General features: G+C 41.8%; 1 protein-coding gene across 1 annotated transcript in view; it reads left to right on the top strand.

The window, feature by feature from the left end:
* mdga1 (MAM domain containing glycosylphosphatidylinositol anchor 1) overlaps positions 1-24499 on the top strand; it is a 96649-nt gene that overhangs the window by 49244 nt on the left and 22906 nt on the right. The window contains exons 5-11 of the mRNA XM_076156069.1: positions 7041-7310; positions 9110-9439; positions 10402-10701; positions 15470-15736; positions 16322-16470; positions 24037-24217; positions 24356-24379. Of these exons, the coding sequence (XP_076012184.1) occupies positions 7041-7310; positions 9110-9439; positions 10402-10701; positions 15470-15736; positions 16322-16470; positions 24037-24217; positions 24356-24379 (1521 nt within the window). The remainder of the gene's footprint in view (positions 1-7040; positions 7311-9109; positions 9440-10401; positions 10702-15469; positions 15737-16321; positions 16471-24036; positions 24218-24355; positions 24380-24499) is intronic.

The following is a 24499-nucleotide window of genomic DNA, read 5'->3' as shown; positions in this document are numbered from 1 at the left end:
ACAGCAGTGGCCAAATCCTCTTCCCCTGCCTCTAATAAAAAAGAACAGGGGGACGTCGCTCCCAGAGCCTGTCATGTTATTTAAGGCGTTGAGCTATAAGGGCGAGGCAGTGATGGAATAACAGCCGGATACGTTGAGGAAAACATTTGATTAAATGAGACTCCCAGCAAAGTTTATTCGACTTTGGGTTTTCCCTCTAAAAAAATATGGTTAATGTTCATATCTAACGTAATAATGCATGAAGACTGAGAGCAAAAGTAAATGACAGGGGCTGTAGTAGTGCAGTGAGTGGGTCATGACACACACACTCGGGAATAAAAAACCCAAGATGCCAGAAAATGAAAGGAGTTGCTTCAGAAACGCCTAGAGTCAAGTTTTAAAATAAGTCATAGTGGCAGACGACAGACAAGTCGCTTTCCTCAGTATACAACAGGAGTTTCGCCTTTTTTGGTCAAAAGCTGGCGAGTTTTGCTGCACGGTGGAGATTAAGGGCAATATTTGTGCTCAGTGGAGTTCATTTGAATCTCAACGCTTCTCCCATACCAGCAGGCAAATTGATGTTAATCTGACACAAAATGTTTTTTCATTGTTGGCTTCTTTGCAGAGGACCACACCGCTGCTGTTTAACAAGACAGTAGAGATTCTTTAATCCATTATTCTAACATGGATGTCCTCAATTCAATCAATCAAAGCAGTGGGAATTCTTTTGTTTGCTTCAGATGAAAGAGAAAAATGATTTGCACAAATTTCCAGTTATTGTGAACTGAACTCGGCTACACTCGCATGAATTTGTGGCAGACTCTGGATGTAATAGCCTTGATTAAGTTCTTAACATGATCATTATGCTGCTTATGATGCTAAAAGCAGTGTGAATTGGTTAAGAATGTGCAGATTGTTCTGTTAAATCAAAGAAAGGAACGTTCAGGCAGAGTTAGCCAGTATATCTGAGGGGTGTGGCGAGTTGATTCAATCCTTTATCTGTTATTTAATTCACAGTTACAGTAATGTGATAACAGTGCAAGTTTGTCAAGTATAATAAAGGATCATGCTCGACAAATCATGTTGTGATAACCCTGCAGCTCTGTTCTTCTGCTGTATAGGAGGATTGGTTAGTAAAGGTAAAGTTTCTCTCTCTTGTTTTACACATGAAGGTTATTGTCCCACAATCTCTATTAAAAGTGTACATCAGGCTGATTTTACATACATTATTGTACATATATGCACCGTCGCCTTCCACAAAGAGACAGCCGCTACAGAGAGGCAGCACGACACACACACACACACACACACACACACACACACACACACACACACACACACACACACACACACACACACACACACACACACACACACACACACACACACACGTACATATACACACAGTCATGGAGAGGAGAATACAGAGGTGACAAGCTGTCAAAGAGAGAGAGAGGGAGAGCGAGAGGGGAGGAAATGTGAGTGTGACACAGGGAAGCATTTGTTACCTGGTTGTAAACCGCTGTGCTGCACATAAATCCCATTACTTTGGGAGGAGCGCTGGCTGATCCCACCGTTACCGTCACCCACGCGTCCTCGGGAAATTGAAGCTATAATTCTCAAAACCTCACTTCCTTCCTTCCTCCCCTTGCTACACTTATTCTCTTTCCTTTTTTTTGTATTTTTCTTCCCCAGCTCTACTTTTGCCCTTCCTCATTCCTTGGAAGAAGTTGTTTATTTGTTTATTCATTTGTGTATTCTGTGAAAATTGTGTCATATCTTTGGAGAGAGTGGAGAAAACGTTCCAGAGCAGGGTTTGGCAAACAGTAAATACACGCACACACACACACACAAAAGGAAAACTGGAAACTAATCACATCTAGGAATGACACGATCATTGGTGTGACCTTGCCTACAAAGACTCTCTTATGAATACAAGCTCACAGATGCTTCTTTTCTCTCGGAGACGGACTGTACGCTCAACGCTGTGAATACAGTCAATGAAGACACAGCTGTTCAATCCAGATGCGTCGATATTTTCAGCCCCAATGTCGCTCGGGGACGTGATTCATCATTTTCACAATCAATCTGGCGAAGTTTCCCATGCACAGTCATTGGTTAAGTGTGCCTGCACTGAATCCTCAGCCGGCAAATAAACATGATAATCCGTACCTCATTACCTGCATTATCTTTTTTTGTGTGTTGTGTTTTCCATAAAAGACAATAAAAGATGCAAGTAGGCAGATGAACACAAAAGTGGAGCCATTTCTTTTATTCTAATCGAGGCTAACAGGCAGGTGGTGTCAATGATTTGCACATCTTTATCAGAAAGAAAGGGCAAACTATTCAGAGAAATCAGCACATGTATTGTGTGGGTGATGGTGTGTGTGTGTGTGTGGACTGTGTGTGGCTGGCATACAGTCTTGCCTGAGGGTCAGACAACCACTGGGCCCCTCTTGCTGATTATCTATTCAATTCTTGATGTGTAATTGATGCAATGATGGCAGGTGATGATTGATTGGGGGACTGGAACAGGATAATCTGTGTGTTGATGCTGGTGAGAGTTGTTATCTGTGAGCCAGTTCTGTACGTGTCATTGATGTCTGCGGACGTGAAACACACCACAAGAAAATGTGTTTGCGTCAGGTTGTTCAATCGTGAAAGTGTCGGTGAAAAGCTTTTTAACACTTCAGGGTGGTAAACTCTTTGCGTGATTTTGAATTTGCATGTGATTTTGAACAGTTTCAAAGTGTGTGAATGCAGATGTGCATACGACAACTTCAAACACCTCCCAAGAACTTAAGGCCTGTTCCCTTCTCCACCCTATTTGTATCAAGTATTTCAAAATGCACCAGCCTGTGCAGATGTTATACTCTGATAAACACATTTCCATCCCAGATTAAATCGATTTGCAATCACTTAATCTAGGTCTGTTACTCTGAGCATGCATGCTTTGATTTGTGCCGATTTCAATCACATTAATGTGTACATGATGTCTAGAAAAGTGCATTAGGTAATCTGAACAGGTCAACACACACACACACACACACACACACACACACACACACACACACACACACACACACACACACACACACACACACACACACACACACACACACACACACACACACACACCTCACTTTTAGTCAAGTCAGTCTGCAATCTACACCAGGAAACTCAAATCCCAGATAAGCAGCAGGGAAACTGCAGTCATTTGTGATTATCCTCGTATTTTATTTTACTCTAATGGCTTTTTAACCAAATAAACCAGTAAATAGTTGTCATGGAGGCCAGTTTGATGCTTTGGAAGTCGTTCAGGCATGCAGGGAGTTATTTTCCGAGCATTGTGATATGATACAATGGGAGTGGACAGTGCTATTTATGGGCTGATTACAGTTGTTACACCAGTGGAATTTCTTGTCATCTCGGGAACCATCACGGCTAGAGTCAGCAAAAGAGATTTCCCATTAGTGTGTGTTCTCCTACTTGCCCATTTCCGTGCACTTCCTTATATGAGTACATGTGTATGTATGGGCGTGCACTGTTTTACGCACAGATTTGCGTCAGTAGAAACATGCATCGGTAAACTACTTTGTACACATCTTTCATTATGGTGATTGCAATCTGTTAAAGAAGAGATTAGATGAGGGGATGTACTGCACAGAGTCTATTTGAGGAACGGATTGCTTCCTGTATGCAGCGGTGTCAGCCTCTCACTGGGGATTAACTCTCCCTCAGGTTGATAAAAAAACATGGATTTAACTCTTGCATGCCCTGTAGAGCCTAGATGACCTGCTGTGGACCAGACCTCCAAATGCTGCAATATGGAAATGTTTAAAACCCGTTCAATTTCTACTGTGGCAAACTTGCATACATGAATCAGTTTATGGGTAAATCCATGTTGTTGTGGTACAGTTGTGCTCTTCATTTATGTCACTGAGCAGGAATTGTAACACTTGTAAGCTGATCAGAACTGCCAGTCAGGTCAGTTTGATTTAAAGGTTAAGGTGCCTTGCACAAGGGTGCCTCAGTAGCAGTAATGCATTAGCACATGTATTTTCATTTTTTTCTGTGGCCCACTAATAATTAATCACTGTACCACTATTAGCTCATGTGTTTAATGCTTAATGGGATGTCAGTTGATGGACACAAACCCTCAGTTCTATCATATATTATTGAACATGTCAGTAACATACAGTATACTGTATATACACACTGTGACCCTGAACGCATCTGGGTTTTATCCACCTTTTTATTGGTACTTTGGAGATATTGTATGAATCCAATGACTCAACAGCTTTTGAATAATTTTGTTAAGTGTTTCTATTAGGTAATCACTGAATGCATTATTTATTCAAAGTGAGTCACAGGAGTTCATCATACACTTATAGTCATACATTATTACACACTAATGTAATAGCTAATGCTGGGTCTTGCATTAGTAAGGATGACAACTAAGTGTGAGGTATGCAGCCTTTATCTGTTATAGCGAGAATTATTTGACCAAAAGTCTAAATCATGTTGAAATGAAACTGATACAGATGTTAATATGTTACATATCTCTAACTTCTTCTCTGTTGAAAACAAATCAAAAAGTCGCAAGTATCAAGCAAGCAAAAGTAATATAACCAGTTACAAAGGATCACTTATAAGAACTCCTTCCTCCCAACTGGCAAAGACATTTTACATAATTTATGAAAACAGTTTACATACTTATATGAGGCACGGCAAAGGGAATTTTTTATCATTGTGTCATGACAGAAAAGGAATTTATCTGGTTTTCTGATAAATAAATGTCTGCATCATCTCACAGACAAGTCTACTTCAATTTCCCATCCTCTGAGTCCGTCTGGAGAAAATGGCGCCTGTGTGTGAATATTTCCATTTTTGTCTTTTGCCTTGAGAAATCTGTGGAGGTGTGCAGAGTATGTTCCTGTGATGTCTGTAATTATTGGCCAAAGTAAAACGTGGTGAAGAGTCTGACAGCTGGCAGCATTTAATGCTTCGCTGAAAGCTCAAATCGCTACCAGTAATTCTTTACTCAGGTTTGGTTCATCAGCTTCTGACTTTGAGGGAGGATTTGTTTATTTGTTACATATTAGAATGAATTAACATTGGCAAGCAAGATATGTGTGTGTGTGTGTTCATCAGTGTTTGTTGCAGAATAGAGATATTGTTCAAACAAGGAGCATATCTGAAACATATCAATTAATACGCTACGAGCTCCAACAATATTGGATTCCAATTTGGTTCGACCTTTATTCTCAAGAATGACTTAGGAAACAGTTTTGTCTCAGTGCAGTTTGTCCAAAAGAATAATGTGACCTTATAGTTCTAATCTACAGGTTACATTCTACCTTCCATGGCAACTCAATGAAGAGGCTTTATTGAATCCATCTATTGGAGTACGAGCACATGAATATACAAGCATAAAGTGACCTCTGTCGTCAGGGACAGGTTGAGTCGTGCACGGATAAAGAAACAGCAGCGAGTTCTCTGGACCAAGTTGCTGCCTCATCTGAGTGTTTTATTGTCACTGATGAAATAGGAGAGAACCTTCCTATTTTACTCCAACAGAAACATTTTTGTACTCACTCATGGGACTGAAACAGGTGACATTTAGGTAACAAGCTCATTTCTTTCTAAATTACCCTCCTGTCACCCCATTTACTCCCAGAAGCCAGATGCAAAACCCCATTACAAAGTCTGCAGGTATCAGAGTTGTTCCGCTGATACTATCTAGATCATTTTGAACGCTTCTGAAAACCCAGTCACATTTTCTTCTCATGTAATAAAAGAAAGAAACAGAACCTCCAAGGATTAACAATATAAATAGACGTTTCATCATGATCGCAGGTTTCCCTCTTTGATGCTTCGAAGCAGTAACTCAAGATTTTGATTATAAACAGAGCTTGCTTCTTAACCACGCTTAATACCTTCTTTCTATTACAGCCAGAATGACCTGAAGAACCATTTAGTGATTTCACCATAATGCCCAGCAGCCCCTAATAGCACATAACGAGCTGCAGGTCCATCAAGGAAAAGCAAAAAAAGAATTATTACCAACTCTCCGCAAATACAGGGCACACAACGCTCCCGTTCCCCATCTCCCTCCCCATCCCCCACACCCGGTGTTTTGGGTCATCCTGTACTTTCCCTGTTAGGTCATCATAGAAGACGTACCAGCTGACAGATCGGGGCAGGAGCTGGGAAATAGATTACATACAAACATCCTCACATGAATGTATAATAGCTCACACACACACACACACACACACACACACACACACACACACACACACACACACACACACACACACACACACACAGTATGTTTACATGCTTCTTTGCAGTACACCGGACACATATCTGCAGTGTTCTCGTTTAGTTGCACCAAAGTGGTGATCCTCAACAGACGGCTGTAATTCACAAGCCTGTAATTGACATAAGTGTCTCAGACTCTGAGACAATCTGAGAGTTCATTACAGCCCCAGACGCATTCAGGCTGCTACTGAAATTTGCCGAAGTAATATAATTTACGTGAGGTTTTCAAATCTGGGGGAATTTCTGCTTTTATCCGACCAGATTTCAGGATCAAGCTGTATTTTTCAGTTTGTCTTCCTGTGCTGCTGTTAAATCCTTCCTTTAATTATTCTCTCTGTGATTTCATGATTAGAATACTTCTCCCAGCACTGCATGGATTAAAACATATGAATAAAACTGTTCGTACTGAGTATTAATTAAGACATAAGCACATTGGTTTTGTGTATATGTACACACCAACCCACCCACCCACACACATTTACACCACTTTTCTCATTTTGAAATAATATTATCACTGCCCGTATCCATAATCAGCCCACAGAATTCACCTTTTCAGTCATAATTACATCTTGATGCTGCAGTTACTAAGAGATAGACACCACATTAAACACGCAACAACTGCAACATTTCAACATCTGCATCACCAGTGGTGCACATCATTTGCAATCCAAAACAGAAGAAAGTGATTTGCTCTTCTAATTCTTTCTTCACTGTTCCTCCCGTCTGTCTCCCAGCTCCCCCTGCACTCCGGCTGTCAGTCAACGAGACAGTGGTCGTGGATCCTGGGCAGGATGTGTCTATGACCTGCGAGGTGATCAGTGGCTTTCCCTCACCCACTGTGACATGGGCACGGTCCCCCGGCCCCCTTCCTCTCAGCGCCCAAGTCCGTGGGGGCACACTGGTCCTGCGGGCCGTCACGCCGGCTGACGCGGGCGCCTACAACTGCACGGCTGTCAACAACGTGGGCAACCCTGCTCGCCGGAACGTCAATCTCGTTGTCAGGAGTAAGTCGTGCATGTGTGCGTTTGTTCCTCGCTGACAGGGAGACAGAAGGTAGGGGATTTACTGCAGTACTGAAGTGTATCCAAGTGAAGAGTGTGTTTGCTCTTGTGTGCAGATGCACACAATTGCTGGTTCGACCAGGTGTAAAATGCTTGATACAAACTTTGTAAAATGAAGTGGCGAGCTTGTGTTGTAATCACTGGCATCTGTCTGCCTGTCTGCCTGTCTGCCCGTCTGCCCGTCTGCCCGTCTGCCCGTCTGCCCGTCTGCCCGTCTGCCCGTCCACCTGGCACAGCTATCACTTGGAAAGTTGTAATCAGATTTGGATCATATTTGGCAGGTTGCCAGGGGTCAGGGTCAGCACCTTCACTCTTATTTTTAGAATTTATTTATTTTGGGTCAGCCTGTATATTGGCGCTGTAATAACACCACTTTGATGTTTTTAATCAAAAGGATCTCATTTATTTTCTTGGATTCCTTGGGTCTCCCTGCATCCATTTACATAGGCCGCCAACTACATTTTCTGCAATGCATATTAATAATCGGAACCTGAAACAATTTGACTTCTGCCTGCTCCTTAACTTTGTAAGTTTCTAAGTTTTGTTGTGCATGTGTGAATATGTGTGTATGTGTGTATTTAATCCCCGATTGTTGGTGTGAAGGTTAAGTACCTCTCCTCACTAAATCCTCATGCTGTTCAAACAGAAACGTTCTCCCCCCCACAGACACACACACACACAGCCCTCGCCTTCCTTTTTTAGGCCCTTTAATCATCCTTACTCACGCCAATTAGTTAAACTGGAGTGGAAGCAATTAGCGACAGTCTCTCCTGTTAGTTAACACTGTAGCGCACGCATGCTGGATTGGTTTTTTCCTGTAAGCTTAATGGGCCTGAACGCATCACACCAGCACAGGTGGCATCAAGTTGTTGAATGAATCAAACACACACACACACACACACACACACACACACACACACACACACACACACACACACACACATACACAGGTCAGCGAGTGCAGATAAATGGAAGTCTGTATGCGAGTGACACAGGTGGGCATAGCTCATGCACATAGATTCAGACACACATCACGTAAGTTTGCATACACGCACCAAATTCTCTCTGTGCACTATTCCGATAAAGTTCCAACGTTGCCTTAACCACTCACTGCTCACTGTTAGTTAACAAGCTCGAAAGCAGTTTAAATCAAACTCTGCTCTCCTCCTTGCCGTCTGTGTGCCTTCCCGGAGGGGATAGGGAGTTGTTTTGCATTCAACATGTAAATCTGTTGGGAAATGCTGCCTTTGAAAACCTAAATGAAATGTGACGGTGTGAGAGTTTCTCTTTGTCCTTGATTTTGTTTCCACCTTCCTCCCTATCCATCTGTTATTTCATGCTATATCTTCTCTCTTTTGTCTCTTTACAATTTACCTCTGCCTCTATTTTCTTCTTCCTCCTCTGTTTCCCTTGTCATCTCTTTTTTCTTACATTCATTCATCTGTATTCTTAATTGAGCATCGTCTCCCTCATCCGTGCCATTTTCTCATGTGTTCACTTTTATTCATCACTTCAAGTTTCAATGTCATTTGCCACTTAACTATACTTTTATTGTGACCTACATTATTACATACTATGTCAGTAAATTTAACCCAATATGCACACTTTGTCAAAGTAATGGTGTGATGTACATTCTCTATCTGGATTGACCTCTTTTAATCCTTTTAACATTTAAGTTCCTGGCACTTTACCACCTGTTTAACCCTCTCTTCTCATCTTCTTGACCCTGCCACCACCTGCAGCTATGGGCAACCTGACCTTCCAGATCACACCGGACTCTAACAAGGACAGCGAGACCATCCAAATGGGTCGCGACCTCAAGCTGTCCTGTCACGTGGACGCCACACCACAAGACAAGGTCAACTACACCTGGTACAAGAACGGCGCCCCCGTCTTCAACTCGGACAGCCTGATCTTGCTGCGCAGTGACCCGGACATGGCGCCCGGGACCAGCAGTTTGGAGATCGTGGACATGAAGTTTAGAGACTTGGCCACCTACAGCTGCGTGGCCAATTTCCCAGGCAGCAGGGTTCAGGAGCTCCGTGTAGATGTCAACATCTCACAGAACAATGGTATGATTTTCCTACCCCCCTGCCTCTGTCTGGCTTTTTGCACACACACACACATACACACACAGTGGTTTTGTCCCTTTGTCTCCCCTGGTCCTGTATCTCTTCTTATCTTCTCAGGACAAATATCTGTTACTGCTGCTTCTCCTTTTTCTTTGCTTTTCAATTGATTGTCCTTTCTTATTCTCCCTTTTCAAATATCTTTCCCTACCGTTTTTCATTAGTTTGTACGACCCAGAGGATTTCAACAGTGTAGACTCAGTATCTGTGTGACTACAATGTGTGCAACTGTGTGGTTTACTTCAATGTCGGCAACCACTGAAGACACTTTATTGTCTCACTAGCTTTGGGAATGTCAGTAGCTTTCATAACTACTCATTCTCTCTCAGCATCCAGCTGTGCGCCTCCCAGCTTGTTTATATCCCCTTTTTCTTTTCTTCTCTTTAAATTTTATCTTTTTACACTCTTCTCACATTTTCTCACACTTCATTTTCTGACTCAACCATCATCTGCCGCCATCCTGATCCTTCTGCTCATCCAACTGTAGTGCCCTTCTTAATTGCCCACTTTATATATATATATATATATAAGTATATAAATATGTCTATATGTCTACCTACCTCCTTTTAGAAAGGAAAACAGAATAAAATTTTGCTCAGAAATATTTTTATGGGAATATTACAATATTATTTTCTGTAAAATTGAATCTAATTCCCTAATAAGAGCCGTTTATGAGCTGTATCCGTTTTAATATGCATTTTTATATGACTGTTGTAAGTGGGGCGTAGAAATGATTGTCTTCAATCCCAAAAAGGGGAAAAAACTTTTCTCTGGAGTCAGGCTGAGATGTTGAAAGAGAATAAGTATTCAAAAGTAGATATTCTTATGAATATAGAGGCATTTCCATTTAAAACAAAACATTATGCACAAACCATAATGCTTTCCCTCTTCCTTCTCTTCTCCAGTGTCTCCCCCATTGCTGGCCGTCCCCCCCGGCGGGCAGGTTGTCAGTGTGCGAGAGGGAGGCAGTGCCGAGTTGGTGTGCTTAGTGGTGGATGGCAAACCACGTCCACCAATACTGTGGTCACGGATAGAGAAGGACCTGCTCATGCCGTCAGGGCAGACCACAGTGGAGACGCCCGATGGCCGCTTAAGGCTGAACAACGTGAGCCGGGACATGATGGGAGCTTACCGGTGCCAGACTGCTCCGTACAACGGGCTTAACATCAAACGGCGTGAGACACAGGTTCAACTCAATGTGCAGTGTAAGTGTGGATCTTCAGTGATCTTGCAGTGTTATTGTATTATCTGCTCTAAAACCCTAATAGGATATATAGGATGCAGTTCAGGGAAGTAATACAAAACACGCTTCAACAACAGATAGCTTCAGCCCTTAAGTCTGTGCAGTTGCAAAGAAAAGAATAATGTGGGAACACTGCGTGTGAGCCTCTGTAAGCCATGATGAGACAGTAAATGTGAACACTGGAAAAACTGAAATCACTGTTCATCTTTATGTCCTACTCGCCCCACGCTCACACTTCACCTCACACGCTCAACAAGGCCAAATGTCTACTGCCAGACAAGCAGCCCTGTGAAAAGCAATTATAAAATGTAAATTACTAAATGAAATGAATGATGATGAAATGATGAAATTCAACATGTGGAAAAATAAAATCACAACTCAACTCAAAACACTTATGAGCCTGATGGGCTATTGAACCCACATCAAACCTACAAAAACAACAAAACCACACACACATGCACACGCACACAGAAGTGGTATAAAACAATGATGCCATTGTTTCTCAAAGGAAAAGCTACTTGCTGGGAGGAATTTCTATGAATCTTCAGAACTCACCCTCCAGTGTTACTGCTGCAAGAATATTTCTATTTTTTTATTCATAGTTTAGGAAGACCCCAGCCTGTCTGTGTTTCTTGAATAGTAAAGTGTAGAATACAACTCCATTTACACCATAGCTTTAGGATTATTTTCCTATTATTGAAATGAATAATTAATGCTGGGCTAATTTCTCTGTGATGCTGAGATGAAAACAGAAACACATCCAGGCCAACTGCCTGAAAAAAAAATTCAATCTCTCCCTGTCTCCTCTCCCCTCCTTTCCTCAAGAAAGATTTACAGAGTTTGTTAATGCAGGCGAGGCGGAAGGGCAACTCTCTGGAAGCTTTGCTGTCCACACTGGCCAAGTCTGATTAATGGACCAGGTGGCCACCCCACTCTGGAGTCAGAAGAAGAGAGATGAGGAGAACAGGAATGGACAGAAAGGGTTAAGAGAGAGCTAGACATTGAAAGACAGGGTTTAGGGGGAGGGGGATAAGGCCAAGATGCTGATTACAAAATACTGTCAGTTTGCGTGGATAGACAGATCGGAAAGAAAGCTGGAGGGAGAAACAGACTTGACCATAAACAATATTAAAAGAGGAGCTATGGCACCTGCCAAGTGCCTAAAACCAAGCAGGTGTAGGATCCTTCATCTGTCTTTCTCCTCCTGACATTCATTATCCCCTGTCCCTTTTACTTCACTTGTTTAGACTAGTCTGGTTTGTTTCGCCTTCTTTGTTTAGGGCCTGATTCAGAGCTGAGATGTACACTTGTAAATGGCATTTAATACCAAACTTACGCTTCTCCATATTCAGACCTCAGACTTACCTGAGGACTTAAGCGCCTCTCAATTAGGGTTACACAAACAGTTAAGGGCAGACTTAGGGCTGACCATAACGGACTGAGAAGTTAACACACACCTGTCTAATCAATGAACGAAAAACAAACAAATTACGAGACATGTTAAAATGGTAACCCAAAAATGTTTTCAAATGCACCATCATGTTCCTTATTGTCTGTCTGCTGAAAATGTGACTGCCGATATCCATAGGTAATCACTTGCAGCTGTAGTAACAGATGGGAAACCTTTTACCACCCAACAGCCACAATTACCACCAGATCTATATGTTAAAGAAGTTTTAATAAAAAGCTTTTATCAATGATTGGGCTTATATAGACATCACTCTGTCTATTCATTACTCATTATAAATTGCCTATTGTTTATTCAGTGAGCTTTTCCTACCACACAGGTTTTTATCAAGATTTCAGGCGGGTCCTTGTTTTAAACTGAGTGACAGGGGACATTGAAAAATCTAATTTCCAGAAAGCTGAACAGCCGGCGATCCTGGCAACCTCAGAGGTGTGGACTGGACATGGCTGGTTTTAAAAACCTGAATGTGCCGCCCAGAAATGGAGTTAAGCGCCCACACATGTCAATTCTGAACATGATTAACTTTTCCTGCAGATCATTTGAGTTAAGGAGTCCCACTCAAGTCACCAACTCTCAATGGGGCCATTAGCTGATGGGTTGATGCTGTCATTTGTTTTACAATTAAGTTGATCCTCCCTCACTTCTCCCGTTTCCTGTTTTCGCTTGTTTCCCTTATTTACTCACTTGCTCTCATTGTTCCCTTTATGAGAATTGCAACTCTCATCATCATCATCTCATCAGTCAGTAAACTGTTGGCCGTGAGAGAGGGAGGACCTCTGTCCAAATCGTCTGTCCCTCTTTGCATCCTGCATCCTCTCATTCTTCCCACTTCCTGTGCTCAGTCATCGATGTCCTCCATCATCTGTCCTCCTCATTCTGTTTTTCTTTGAGATCTGCTTGATCACAGGTTCCAAGTAAACAGATTTTCCCTTTGTCTGCTGTTGGTTGGTAGCAATCCATTTTTCATGCCAGACATATAGCAGCCACAGTCCTAATACGTATATAACCACCTTATAAAAATGTGGCTATTTTAGCAAAAATTAACCTACTTACACATCCAGTTGACACAGAGCAACACTAGCAGCCAACTGGAGTTGTGTCCTGCCATATCTTTCCACGGCAGGTATTAAGGCTTGTTAAATATATATGTAATATGCTATAATTGATAATATTTTTCCTCATGTAGATATCAGGGTGACAACCCACATCCTCCTCCCTATATTCCCTTATCACTTTTCTTTCATCATCATCTTCCCCATTTCCTTTTTTTTTTCTTTACCCTTGCCAACTGTTTCCAAAGTCAGATAGCCATCGGTATGCACATGTGTCAGCAGGGGGAATTGTGACCATACACTAATCAGGCTACAGGATTACAGTATGACCCTTGACTGCTCACCCATCCTTCAGCTTATCTGTGCAGTATGGCTGTGGCTGCAGTCAGGGCACACAGGCCCGAGGCAGAGCCGATGCTGTAGCTTTTTAGGCACCCTAAGCAGATGTTAGAAATGGGGCCACCATTCAACACCCTCCTCCCCATCTACCCACATTACATACAATACTTAAGTATGAGCAGACAAAATAATTTCTCACAAGTAAAATTATACTTTAATTTACCCACCGACCACCACCACAAACACAATGATATTAACACACTGGTCACAAATGCTCTGCAATATTACACTTTAAAAAGAGTATTGTCATGATAATAACACACTAACTCTTCTGAGGATGCAACAGAACAAAACATCAAAGATTTATTAGAATGTGACATTTACATGTAGTAGATGTAGACATTATGCATGAAAACAAACAAGATGCTGAGCAGCTCAGTCTTATTGTGGTTTCGGGCCTCTTTAGCATGCAGGTTCATGCTCATGTTCCTGTGACTGGAGTGCAAGCGCAGAATGGTAAACTGTGACTCCAAACAAGGATTTGATTTGGCTGTGATTTCACCCACACTAACTGCCATTGCAAAAACAATTCTACTGGTCTTGTCTATGTGTACTGAATACCCATGCCACTAACTAATAAATTATGTATTTTCAGAGTGATCATTAGATGCACTTTCATAAGAAGTTTGGTTCTTTGGTATACATTATTCAAAGAAGCCTGCAATCAATATTGACAAGATGTTTCCTTAAAATGTGGAAGCCAGAGAAAATAAATAAAGAAGCAACACTGTGGTATCTAATATGTATATTTTTCATAGGTGTAGATGGTATAGGATGCATTGAGGTCAGATTAAACAATAACATAATTAGTTATCAAAATTACAGCTATTGTGGAAATTCAATACATTAAATTCAAATACACATGTATTACTTTTCCCTTATTGGCAGTTAGTATAGACCCACATTGTATACATCAAACTCTGGGTTTCTCCCTTAGTCATCCTCCTTGGTTCTTGGTCTCTCCATGTCTGTATTCATTTCTCCCTATACCTCTGCCTCTATCTGCAGCCATAACAGTCTAAATTACAGGCAAAACATAGATTACAACATAATTACACATCTATGTCAGATAAATCTGATTCATGAGGGACTTCAGTCATGCAGCCTTGTCTCTCGAGGCCTTAATATCAGATCTCATCACCGTTGGTATTGCAATACTAGTATTAGCATCGTGTCTATTATCTGCGTGATTAGCCGGGGGGAACCACCTGCCTAGTGATTTGTAGCACAGTAATTTGGCTGCTGTGTCTTGGTTGACCCCAGGGCAATGGCTGCTAGTCATTAACCAAAGTGCCACACGTCACTGGTGACAGGTTAATTGTACAACTTATGTATTCTGTTCTCCAGGACAAAGCGACAAAAGAATGACTACGGCAAAAGGAAGAAATGACACACAGATGATGGCGATAGATACCATAATCAGAATCTGATTTATTCTCCAAGTACAAGGAATTCCAGGTCACACAGAGCACACAGCAGACAATAGACAATCACAAAACAAATATGTAGTACGACTATGAGTAGTATTTTTCAAATACACCATATACAAATGCAAGATGAAGATAAATACAAATGAGGTATCCCAGACAGACACATTGGGCTGGCTGTATCCATGGGTTCTGTCCATTTTTTGAATAACAGTAATAATGTTTTATTTTGGCTAGTAAGATAATTGAAGAAGTAGCCTTGGATAAGAATGAATGAAGGAATGAAATTAGTAATGATGACATGATCTTTTCTGTGCATATCTCAAAACAACTGGACAGGTCTTGCGACTAAACCTCCCTTCACCTCCTTCCCCCTTCCCACAGATCCTCCCATGCTGGATCCTGTTTTCCAGGATGTGCGGTCTCGGAATAAACAGATGGTGACTCTGAGGTGCATCGTCCTGAGGTCCAACCCCTCACGCCTGACAAACATCCGCTGGTACCAAAATGGCGATGCGATCCGCATGCCCCTGCCAGACCTGAAGGAGACCCCAGAGCTGAAGTTCATGCTGGAGTCCACTAACAACGGCTCTTACGAGTGCCAAGTCAGCAACAGTGCAGGAACGTCCACATGTAAATTCAATGTCACTGGTGAGTGAAAACTGTTAAAAGAGGTTCTCTTTGATGATGCAAATAACTGCATGGCATCAGAAGCATCAGTTTATTGGAATAATTATTAGAATACAGTATGTAATGCAGATATTTCGATAGATGAATGAAATACTATTTGAAGGTAGGTTACTGTAATTTCAATAGTGCAGTCTCTCTCTCCTGCTCTCTCGTTCTCTCTCTCTCTCCCTCTTTCTCTCTCTCTCTCTCTCTCTCTCTCTCTCTCTCTCTCTCTCTTTCTCTCTCTTTCTCTCTCTCTCTCTCTCTCGCTGTCTTTATATATCTATCTATCAGTGTAGCCTAAAGGGACTCATACAGAACGATCATTTATGTGGCTGTAAATATTCATAATCAGCACTGGGCACTTCTTCTCCAGGACCATTTATCATGTGCTGTTTTTTGGCCAACACATTCAGATAAATCAGAGAATAAATCAAGTAGGTCATTATCTCTCTCTCTCTCTCCCCTCTCTCTCTCTCTCTCTCTCTCTCTCTCTCTCTCGCACTTGCTCTCTCTCTTGTGCACAAACACACACACCTTCTGTCTCGCTCCATCTTCTTCACATAGCACAACCTTACAATGCCGAGTTCTACTTTGACACGCCCAACCCAGTGCGAATCCTGAAAGGAAACAACTACTCCTACAACCTGCAGTGGACACAAAAAGATCCCGAGGCCACCGACCGCATCATAGGCTACTGGATTAATGTTCGAAAGGTAAACTACACACGCAAATACTGGATGTGGATTCGTGTATGGATTTATCCAGACACAGATCTCAGAGCACATGCACAAACACAGAGACATGCAACAAATCACTAACACTAACTCAATCACTAACAAAAGACTCTGGAGAACATAAAGCTTCATGGCACTGACAAATGGGAAATGACTTTCTTTGTGTGTCAAACACCCTTGTGACTGACAGTGATCAGGCTGCCTTAATCCAAAGCAAACTTCGCCTGTTCACCTGCCTTTATTTACATGCTAACGACCTCTGCATACATGATGATGCATGCATGTGCACTCACACACACATCTTGGATTCAGTGCAGTGCGCATGCAAAGTAAACATGGGGCTCTCTAAGCTTGGGTAGTAGGGAGTAGGCAGTCAATCAATGAAGATGTGCAGAGAATCGACAATGCCACATCATTTACCTCTCTTCCCTTCTCTGTTTATCCCCTCCCTTCTCTTTCTTCTCTCCTCTACAATGTCCCCATCTTTCCTACTTTACCACTTAAGCAGCTTACATCACTCAGTTGTAGCTCATCTAGGCTTTGTTCTGGGTATTCAGTACACATAGACAAACATTTGTAGTAGAGTCTGAAGAGCTCCATTAGAGGGCTCCACTTGTGCTCACAAAGCAAGGGTTACAATGTGTAATCATCAAATGAAACTGTCCAACAAAATCACTTCATTATCACAGCATGACTTCAGGTCCAACAAAATCCCTTCATTATCACAGCATGACTTAAGGTTTGAGTACCAACCAGGAAATCAAGTGTTTGCTCTCAGTGTTGCAGCTTGAGAGAGCCAATGCTTCCACTGCCAACCCCCGTCTTCTCTTATGATATACCTTGCAGTAAAGGCTGAACCTTATCACAGTGGTAATTTTATATTTCACTGTGTCCTCTAATGATTTACTTTGCATTGGCAGGATTTCATGAAGTGATATATTTCCCTGGATACTCAGTTTCCCTTAAAGTGAAACGGTTTTATGTCAGAATAACATGACAGTATTGATAAATGTTAGAAACTTTATGATGGCTACATGTAGGGAATATTCAAACACAGGACATTGTGTTCTTTTATGGCTGCACTGCACTGCACCGTTGTCTGCTGAACATGTTTGGTTCACATTCTGTTGAATATATTTGGGATCTAAAAATGGAATTTAGGTTTTTGCATTTTTATATTAGATGCACTAAATATTCATTGGTTTGTAACATGTCAAACCACGAGAGGTTGTAGGTTTCATTCCGATGAATTTAGTAAGACATTCAACCTCTCTGACCTCCATGGAGCTGATTTGACACCCAAACTGTAGTCTAACTGAGTCTGATCAGGCTCTATCATGCAGGCCAATAAAAGGTGATGCGTTCGTCTCCTTTTTTAAATTTATTATCGACAGTATTTCTTCTCTTTAGACGCCTCCGGGCCTTATGCCCTGACCCCAACCTGTCCTGACAGAGGCTGTGACCCCAGAGTGAGGTTAAGACTTGAGCTCTTCAGGGAGAGGACAAGTGTGTGTATGTGTGTGTGCACAGGCGCCGAGTGTAAGGGAACACTGGTTCTGCCAGCTTTCCTTTCTGTGGATGAATAGCTTCCCCTCCTACTTTAGGACTTGGCTGCTTACCTTATTAAGCAAGACTCTTGAGGGAGGAAGAAAATGAGCATTGGCCTTCCTTAAATGCACATTAGACTGCATGCTTTAGCTCTCTGAACACTCCCCTTCTACCCTTTTCGTCTTTGCTCTCCTTTTGTCCTCTCTTACGCACCATGGCTTCCTCTGTCATTTTTCTTTCTCTGAGGAACTGTGTTAAGTGCAGACTTATTGGCATTTAATGTTGAGTGAACCATGACAATTGAAGCAGAGCTGATAAATAGTTTAAGCTGCAGGTTGTTATGCTGACATTGTTAAAGTAATGAGATGCATTAAATGGCAGTTTAGGACTTCTTAAATGTTGTTAAACTTTAATTTAATTCAATGGTTTTACCTTCACGATTACTTGTGATCAAGAGAGAGAGAGAATAAGGCATAAAGGGGGAGGAGGGAAAGAGTGTGTGAATGAGAATGTAAGTAAAGCTAATAAAAGGCTGTGAAAGAGCGAAATAAGATGCAAATTAAAGAACAATAGCAAATCTCAGTGGTCCTCTCGACTATTAAATAGAGCCCAAGCACATTCAAGATGTAATACGATCTCAATTTCACAACTCATCTATTTCTGCAACACTTTCTTCGCCTCATCCTCTTTGCGCCTTGACATGCTATCTTTTTAGCACATACAAAATGACGGTAGCGCTGTGCGGAGGCTCTGGGGAGACATGCACACACACAGAGCACACAGAGGGGAATGCAAGGTGACTCACCAGACACGATGAATGACTGCACATACAGAGTGATGCTCTAGCAGGACGGCGCTCTGTGTGTCTGAGCACATGTTTATGCACGTTTACTTGAGCTGAACATGGAAGTGGGTTAACGCTTTGCATTTCATGTGTTAGTGTATAATGTACCTCACATTGTTAGACTGACACTAACTGTTGTGAAAAGTTTGTGTGTGTGTGTGTGTGTGTGTGTGTGTGTGTGTGTGTGTGCGTGTGTGCGTGTGTGCGTGTGTGCGTGTGTGGAGCAGGCATCATGGTTCACCTCATGACTGATTGCCAGGCAGTTAAATCCCCCTTTACACGTCTTAATTTAGTTCCCCTCTCCCTGCAGGGGGCTTCCCTGAGCCGATATTAATGTAATTGACAGGCCCTCCTTGTTTCTCTTCAGAAACCCAGCTCTACCCCTCTGTGTCCATAAAGGCGTGGATTGATTTCAAATTTGTTATAATTTTACCTCAGTGCAACAGCAGGGCCAGTTTGCTAACGTCTTTGTGCCTCATTACAGACTTGTTTTTTGTTTTAAAGATGCGTTATTTATTACACAGTCACGCTATTGCCAGAAGTGCAGTTTGGTTGCGATCTATCTTGAAATTAATCAGTGCAGTTGGCCTCTGTCTGAGGATTGTGCAAATAATGAGCAGGATGTGATGTGAGTATGTTTGAGTGTTCAATATTTTGCACAAATATTATGCTTTGAAAGAAGACATGGGAAGTTAAGATTTAATTAGCTAATCTTTTATTAAAAATCGAATACAACCAAGAAAGTCCCTGCGAAGTACAAAAAATATGTAGGTATGCGGCACAGAATGAGTACATAATAATAAGCACATAGTCTCTGTGCAGTGGCCAGTAGTAAATGAAGATAAGTTAGGACCAAACAAAGGAGGGAGAGGTCATTAAACTTGTTAATGCACTCTGTGACGTTCCTCCCATCTGCTAAAGTCACTCCATCTTCTCTCATTCCCTTATAAGTTTGTTTAATGACTCCTACTGCATTAGCTTTATAACCTAGTATAAATACCAAGGAGGAATAAAAATTTTATATTATAATTTTATGTTTCATTGATGCCCAAATAGTTTAGTGTGCAATCCTGGTGATGCTGAGGAACGTTATCATTCATTCATGGGTATGTAAGGTTACAGCATCGTCTCTTTGTTTTTCTGAGCGTGTTGATTTCAGGCCTGACCTGCACCTTTGGATCCATCATTCACAATGTGACACTGGAATGTAGTTTGTGATGATTTAGTGAATCACATGTTTGTGTCACAACAGAAGGAACAGAACTCCATTAAGCCTCTTTCTCATTTCTTTCTTCTGTTTATTTCTTCATCTCCATCACTGTTCCTCTCATCACATCCTCTCTTCCTTCTCTTCTCCTCTCCATCCCCGTATTGTCTTCCACCCTCAGCTTTGGAGTGTGTTTGGGTGTTTTGTTTATAAGAGTGAAGTTGTGCAGCCATCCTGGCCTGGCCTCACACATCATAACCCTGTCCCATTTCTCTCTGCACATAGACACACACACACTTTGCAAACACTCATCCCCATTATCATATATATGAGAAATTAAAAAAATATTCATGATAAATTAGAGTTGCATATTCTATTGCAAGTCAATGCATTGTATATGAATAATGTATGTACATATTCAAATCCTCTTTCTGGCTATACAATGTCTATAGTCACACACAATGCACATGCAACACACACAGAGACACAGACACTGCACACACACAGTATACATAGGCTACACGTACACACACTGATGAATATTCTGCACACCCAATATAAGTCTATGATTAGATGTGATGTGTTCCTGTGAGAGAGGTCAATAGGTTAGTTAACCTTACACTCTTTAGCCTTTGAAGACGTTTGCCTCCTCTCACATGTCTAATCCAGATTTAACCCACACATCACTCTCTCTGCCTTTCTGTCCGGTGGTTGCTCTGTTGCTCTCTCTCACTTTCACACATCCCTTGTCCTGTTTGCGTAAAACGCAGTGGTTCCTTGATTGTCTTTACTTTTTTATCACTACTAACCAAAAACCCCTGTTGATCTTAATGCTTTATAATCTGCCATTGCCGCTGGTGTTCACTCAACCTGCATAAATCTTGTTCTTAAGAGCTCGGCTGAACCACAGTAGCCCCTCCCACCAGATGCGACTGTATATCATCCTTCGGCACTTCGTTCAGAAAATACTGTCAAATGATTCCCCTTGTGGTGTTCCTGTTTTATGCACTCATACTTCTCCAGATCTCCAGGAGCGTTCTGCTGTGTTGATGCTGGGCAATAGACCCTGTAAATAAGCACTGGCCTGCGGTGAACCTCAATGGCTTAACTGAAAGCTTCAGCTGCAGAATCAATGATAATAAAGGTGATGGTTATGGTTTAGATTTTAGAGCCAAAAAGACCAAGAAAACCTCCAGTGGACAGCCAATCAGAATATGCAGATCTCTCTCTCTCTTTTTCTCACAGTTCTGTCTGTTCCAATCACACCTCTGAAAAGTTTACTTCTATCGGAGTTACACATAAGTGTCAATCAAATTACCACATGGCAGCGGGTCTCATGAACACCCAGCTTTAAGATCAGCTTCCTCTTGAAATATGGAAGGAGTCACATCCTTTTCAAACGCATTCAATGTTTGGAGTGCGACACCCTATTGTTTGCGATACTCTGGTCCGCACTGAAATCTCAGCAGTGGATTTCTGTTTCTTGTTTCTGAACGAGAGCGATGTCATGCCTGAACAAACCTGCGAGCCCACCAACAAATTGCTACATGTAATGTGGGATTCAGTGAGATTAACTCATCTTCCAGTGTGCTCCCTGCCCCGACATCAAGAAGAGCATATGTACACACACATACACAAACACAGACACACTGACCGTTGACCTAGTGAAGGTAACAGACAGAGGGAGCCACATAGCAGAAGAGCAGAAGAAGCAGCTGAATTTCAGTGCCACTTTAGTGCCTTATTGATCCCCTGTCTGTATCACTGCCCACACACTGTGTGCCCATGGATGTCTGTGTGTTGGTGTATATTGCTGTGTGAGCACATGCTTTTGGTCAAGTTCCTTTGTCACTTATCTCCCACCCACTAGGTTGGTGTGTATTTACATTCCTTACTACATATTATTGTTTGTGCTAAATGTGCTTTTTAACCCTGTTCTTCAGAAAATAGCATCTTCTACTCTCATCTAAAGCTCACATGTATCCCTCGCTGCTAACACACACCTCAATACATATTACATGAGAAAAAAACCTTTTTTGCCACCATATTCTACATAATTATGCGCTTGCATAATCCATTTTGATAACTCATACCATTATAGACTGAATGACTGTAGAGTACAAGTCTATCACGATATACGTATGTGATTACAAATGCTGAGCAATGTACTATTAATGGGAAAGTCACCCCTGGGCAAACTTTTTAGGATTACTCTGTTAATCTCATACTATTTTATCAGTAACACAGGTACTCTAAGCACATTAAAACGCAGGAGCAATACAAGCAAAGTGACACCTATGGTAAGAAAGCCAGCACAGATCCCATTCTGCTTTATTCCCCAGTAGGTTTGTTGAGCCCCTGATAGACGAGGCTGGTGAGGAAGGAAAGATTTTGAATCCCAAGAACAAACTTGCGGCGATCTGGTAGTGGCTGGCGTGTGAGACTTGCACAATAATTGGATTCATTCCAAATACTTGGCAGCCTGGGCAGGCTTCAACGTGGCTCTCGTCAATAGAAATGATCAGCTGAGTCTAGTCAGTAGAGAGTTTGAGGTGTTGAGTCGACATCCGGCAGGAATGGGACACCTCAGCCTGAGTGTCAGAGGACAGGAGGAAATGCAAATTTCATGATAGAAATGTGGAAGTGTGCAGTAGCAGTTACAGTTAAAGTGACAGGATGCATCGCGGCTCTGGTGACTCACACAAACTGTCACTATTTTGGTCAGAATAGCAGTGCAGCAGCATAGTAAGCAAGTGATTTAGTTTTGGTAAACATTGTGCTTTTTTCCATGGTCATTCCATATATTAGCAATGGACAAGGGACATTTATGCCTTATTTGTGACCATTATTCACTTTTAACATTTTTGTCTTCGAAGATTTACTTGTGCTGAAAACACAAATGGAATCCAGTACATTACATCACTGAAGAAATCTCATGTAAATCATGTAAATTGTAACAAATTGTTCAAAATTCATGATGGAAGGCAGATAACATGTTTTTTCTTTTGTCTTTTAGCAGTAGGAGCACCAACTTGCCATATTGTTTTACTTGTTCACTCTTAAAGGACACGTCAATGTGGACATTCACCATACCCACACAAGCACACTCTCACACACATACACACGTGTACAGACCAAAGCTGCATACATTACCTGATAATGGCATTCTGTGGGTGTACTAAGGTGTTATGCTGGAGTGGCTGACCCAATGCATTAGATTGAGCTCACTGTCAGGTCTTTAAGTAGCTGGGATCAGAGACAGATACACAGCTAATGGATCCTTCTGTCCGTGGGTGGAATAACACAGCAAAAGCTCTATTAAAAGTGGAGGACAAAAAAAACACATTACCTAACTCAACATAAAATGAGACAGCAATTGAACTGGATTACCTTCACAGGATTTAACCACCTTTATGTCTGTTTTCACACTTCTAAAGCATAAAAATCCATGGAACATGTTCACTAAAGACTAAATGGGAGACACAGCAGGGAAATAAATATGCGTTTCACTTCCATTATACAATTATTATTGTTTGGTGCTGGTGTGCATAAAATCACAAATAAGCAAATAATTGCCTCTGGTTATTACTTCAGTCACATCAGTGTATATTTTATTTTTGTCCTTTAGTTTTCTGTTTACGTAAATGTGAGTTTTTATCACCAATCATATACGGATGGTTAATATTGCCATGAAAGCTCTCCAGATGGGAGAAGAGCTCAAGCTTTATGTCTTTACTGGGGGGAAATCTCCCGTCACATGCTGCTTACAGCTTGGTTGACTTCTAAAATATAAACATCAGAGGAGTTGAAGTGAAATGGGAGAGATAAGGGCGGATGGCACAATCAGGGGGTGGAGAAGGACGGGAGATGTACTTGACAGAATCCTTTGTGTCCCTTTGCATTTTCTGATGACAATCTCTGTTTGTGTTCACTTGCACAAATCTAGAACAAACAGAACCTCGTGTCCAAGCAGATAGACCTCAAGGGCGTGGAGCCAGTGAAGGGCGTCCTGCTGTCACACACCATATCCGACCTGAGAATCCCTCTGTCCTACGAGGTCCGATTGGCCCCCGTCACCACCTACAGCACCGGGGATTATGTCAGCCGCATTATCCAGTACTCAGAACGTGAGTCACAATTTGAACAGTTTTGTCTCTTGTATGATCACAGCTATATAGACAGATTTGATTGATTGATTGATTGATTGATTGACACGAGTTGTGCATGCATGAGTGATAATCCATATATTTCCATTTTTCTTATAGCCTACACCTACCCAAGACCTTCAGGTGAGAGTTCATCCTCAGCTACCATCCTCCAAACACTCCTCCACAGTTTCACATGTCACAATGGTTAGCGTGTCATTGCGTCCTGATTGATGACAGGCAGGATGCTGAAGTTAGGAGTGC

This window comes from Genypterus blacodes, unplaced genomic scaffold (genome assembly GCF_046128005.1).
Source record: "Genypterus blacodes isolate CSIRO-AG114 ecotype Tasmania unplaced genomic scaffold, CSIRO-AGI_Gbla_v1 ptg000067l_1, whole genome shotgun sequence".
Classification (NCBI taxonomy): domain Eukaryota; kingdom Metazoa; phylum Chordata; class Actinopteri; order Ophidiiformes; family Ophidiidae; genus Genypterus; species Genypterus blacodes.
Note: the sequence above shows the minus strand (reverse complement) of the source record. Positions and strands in the feature narration are given on the sequence as shown.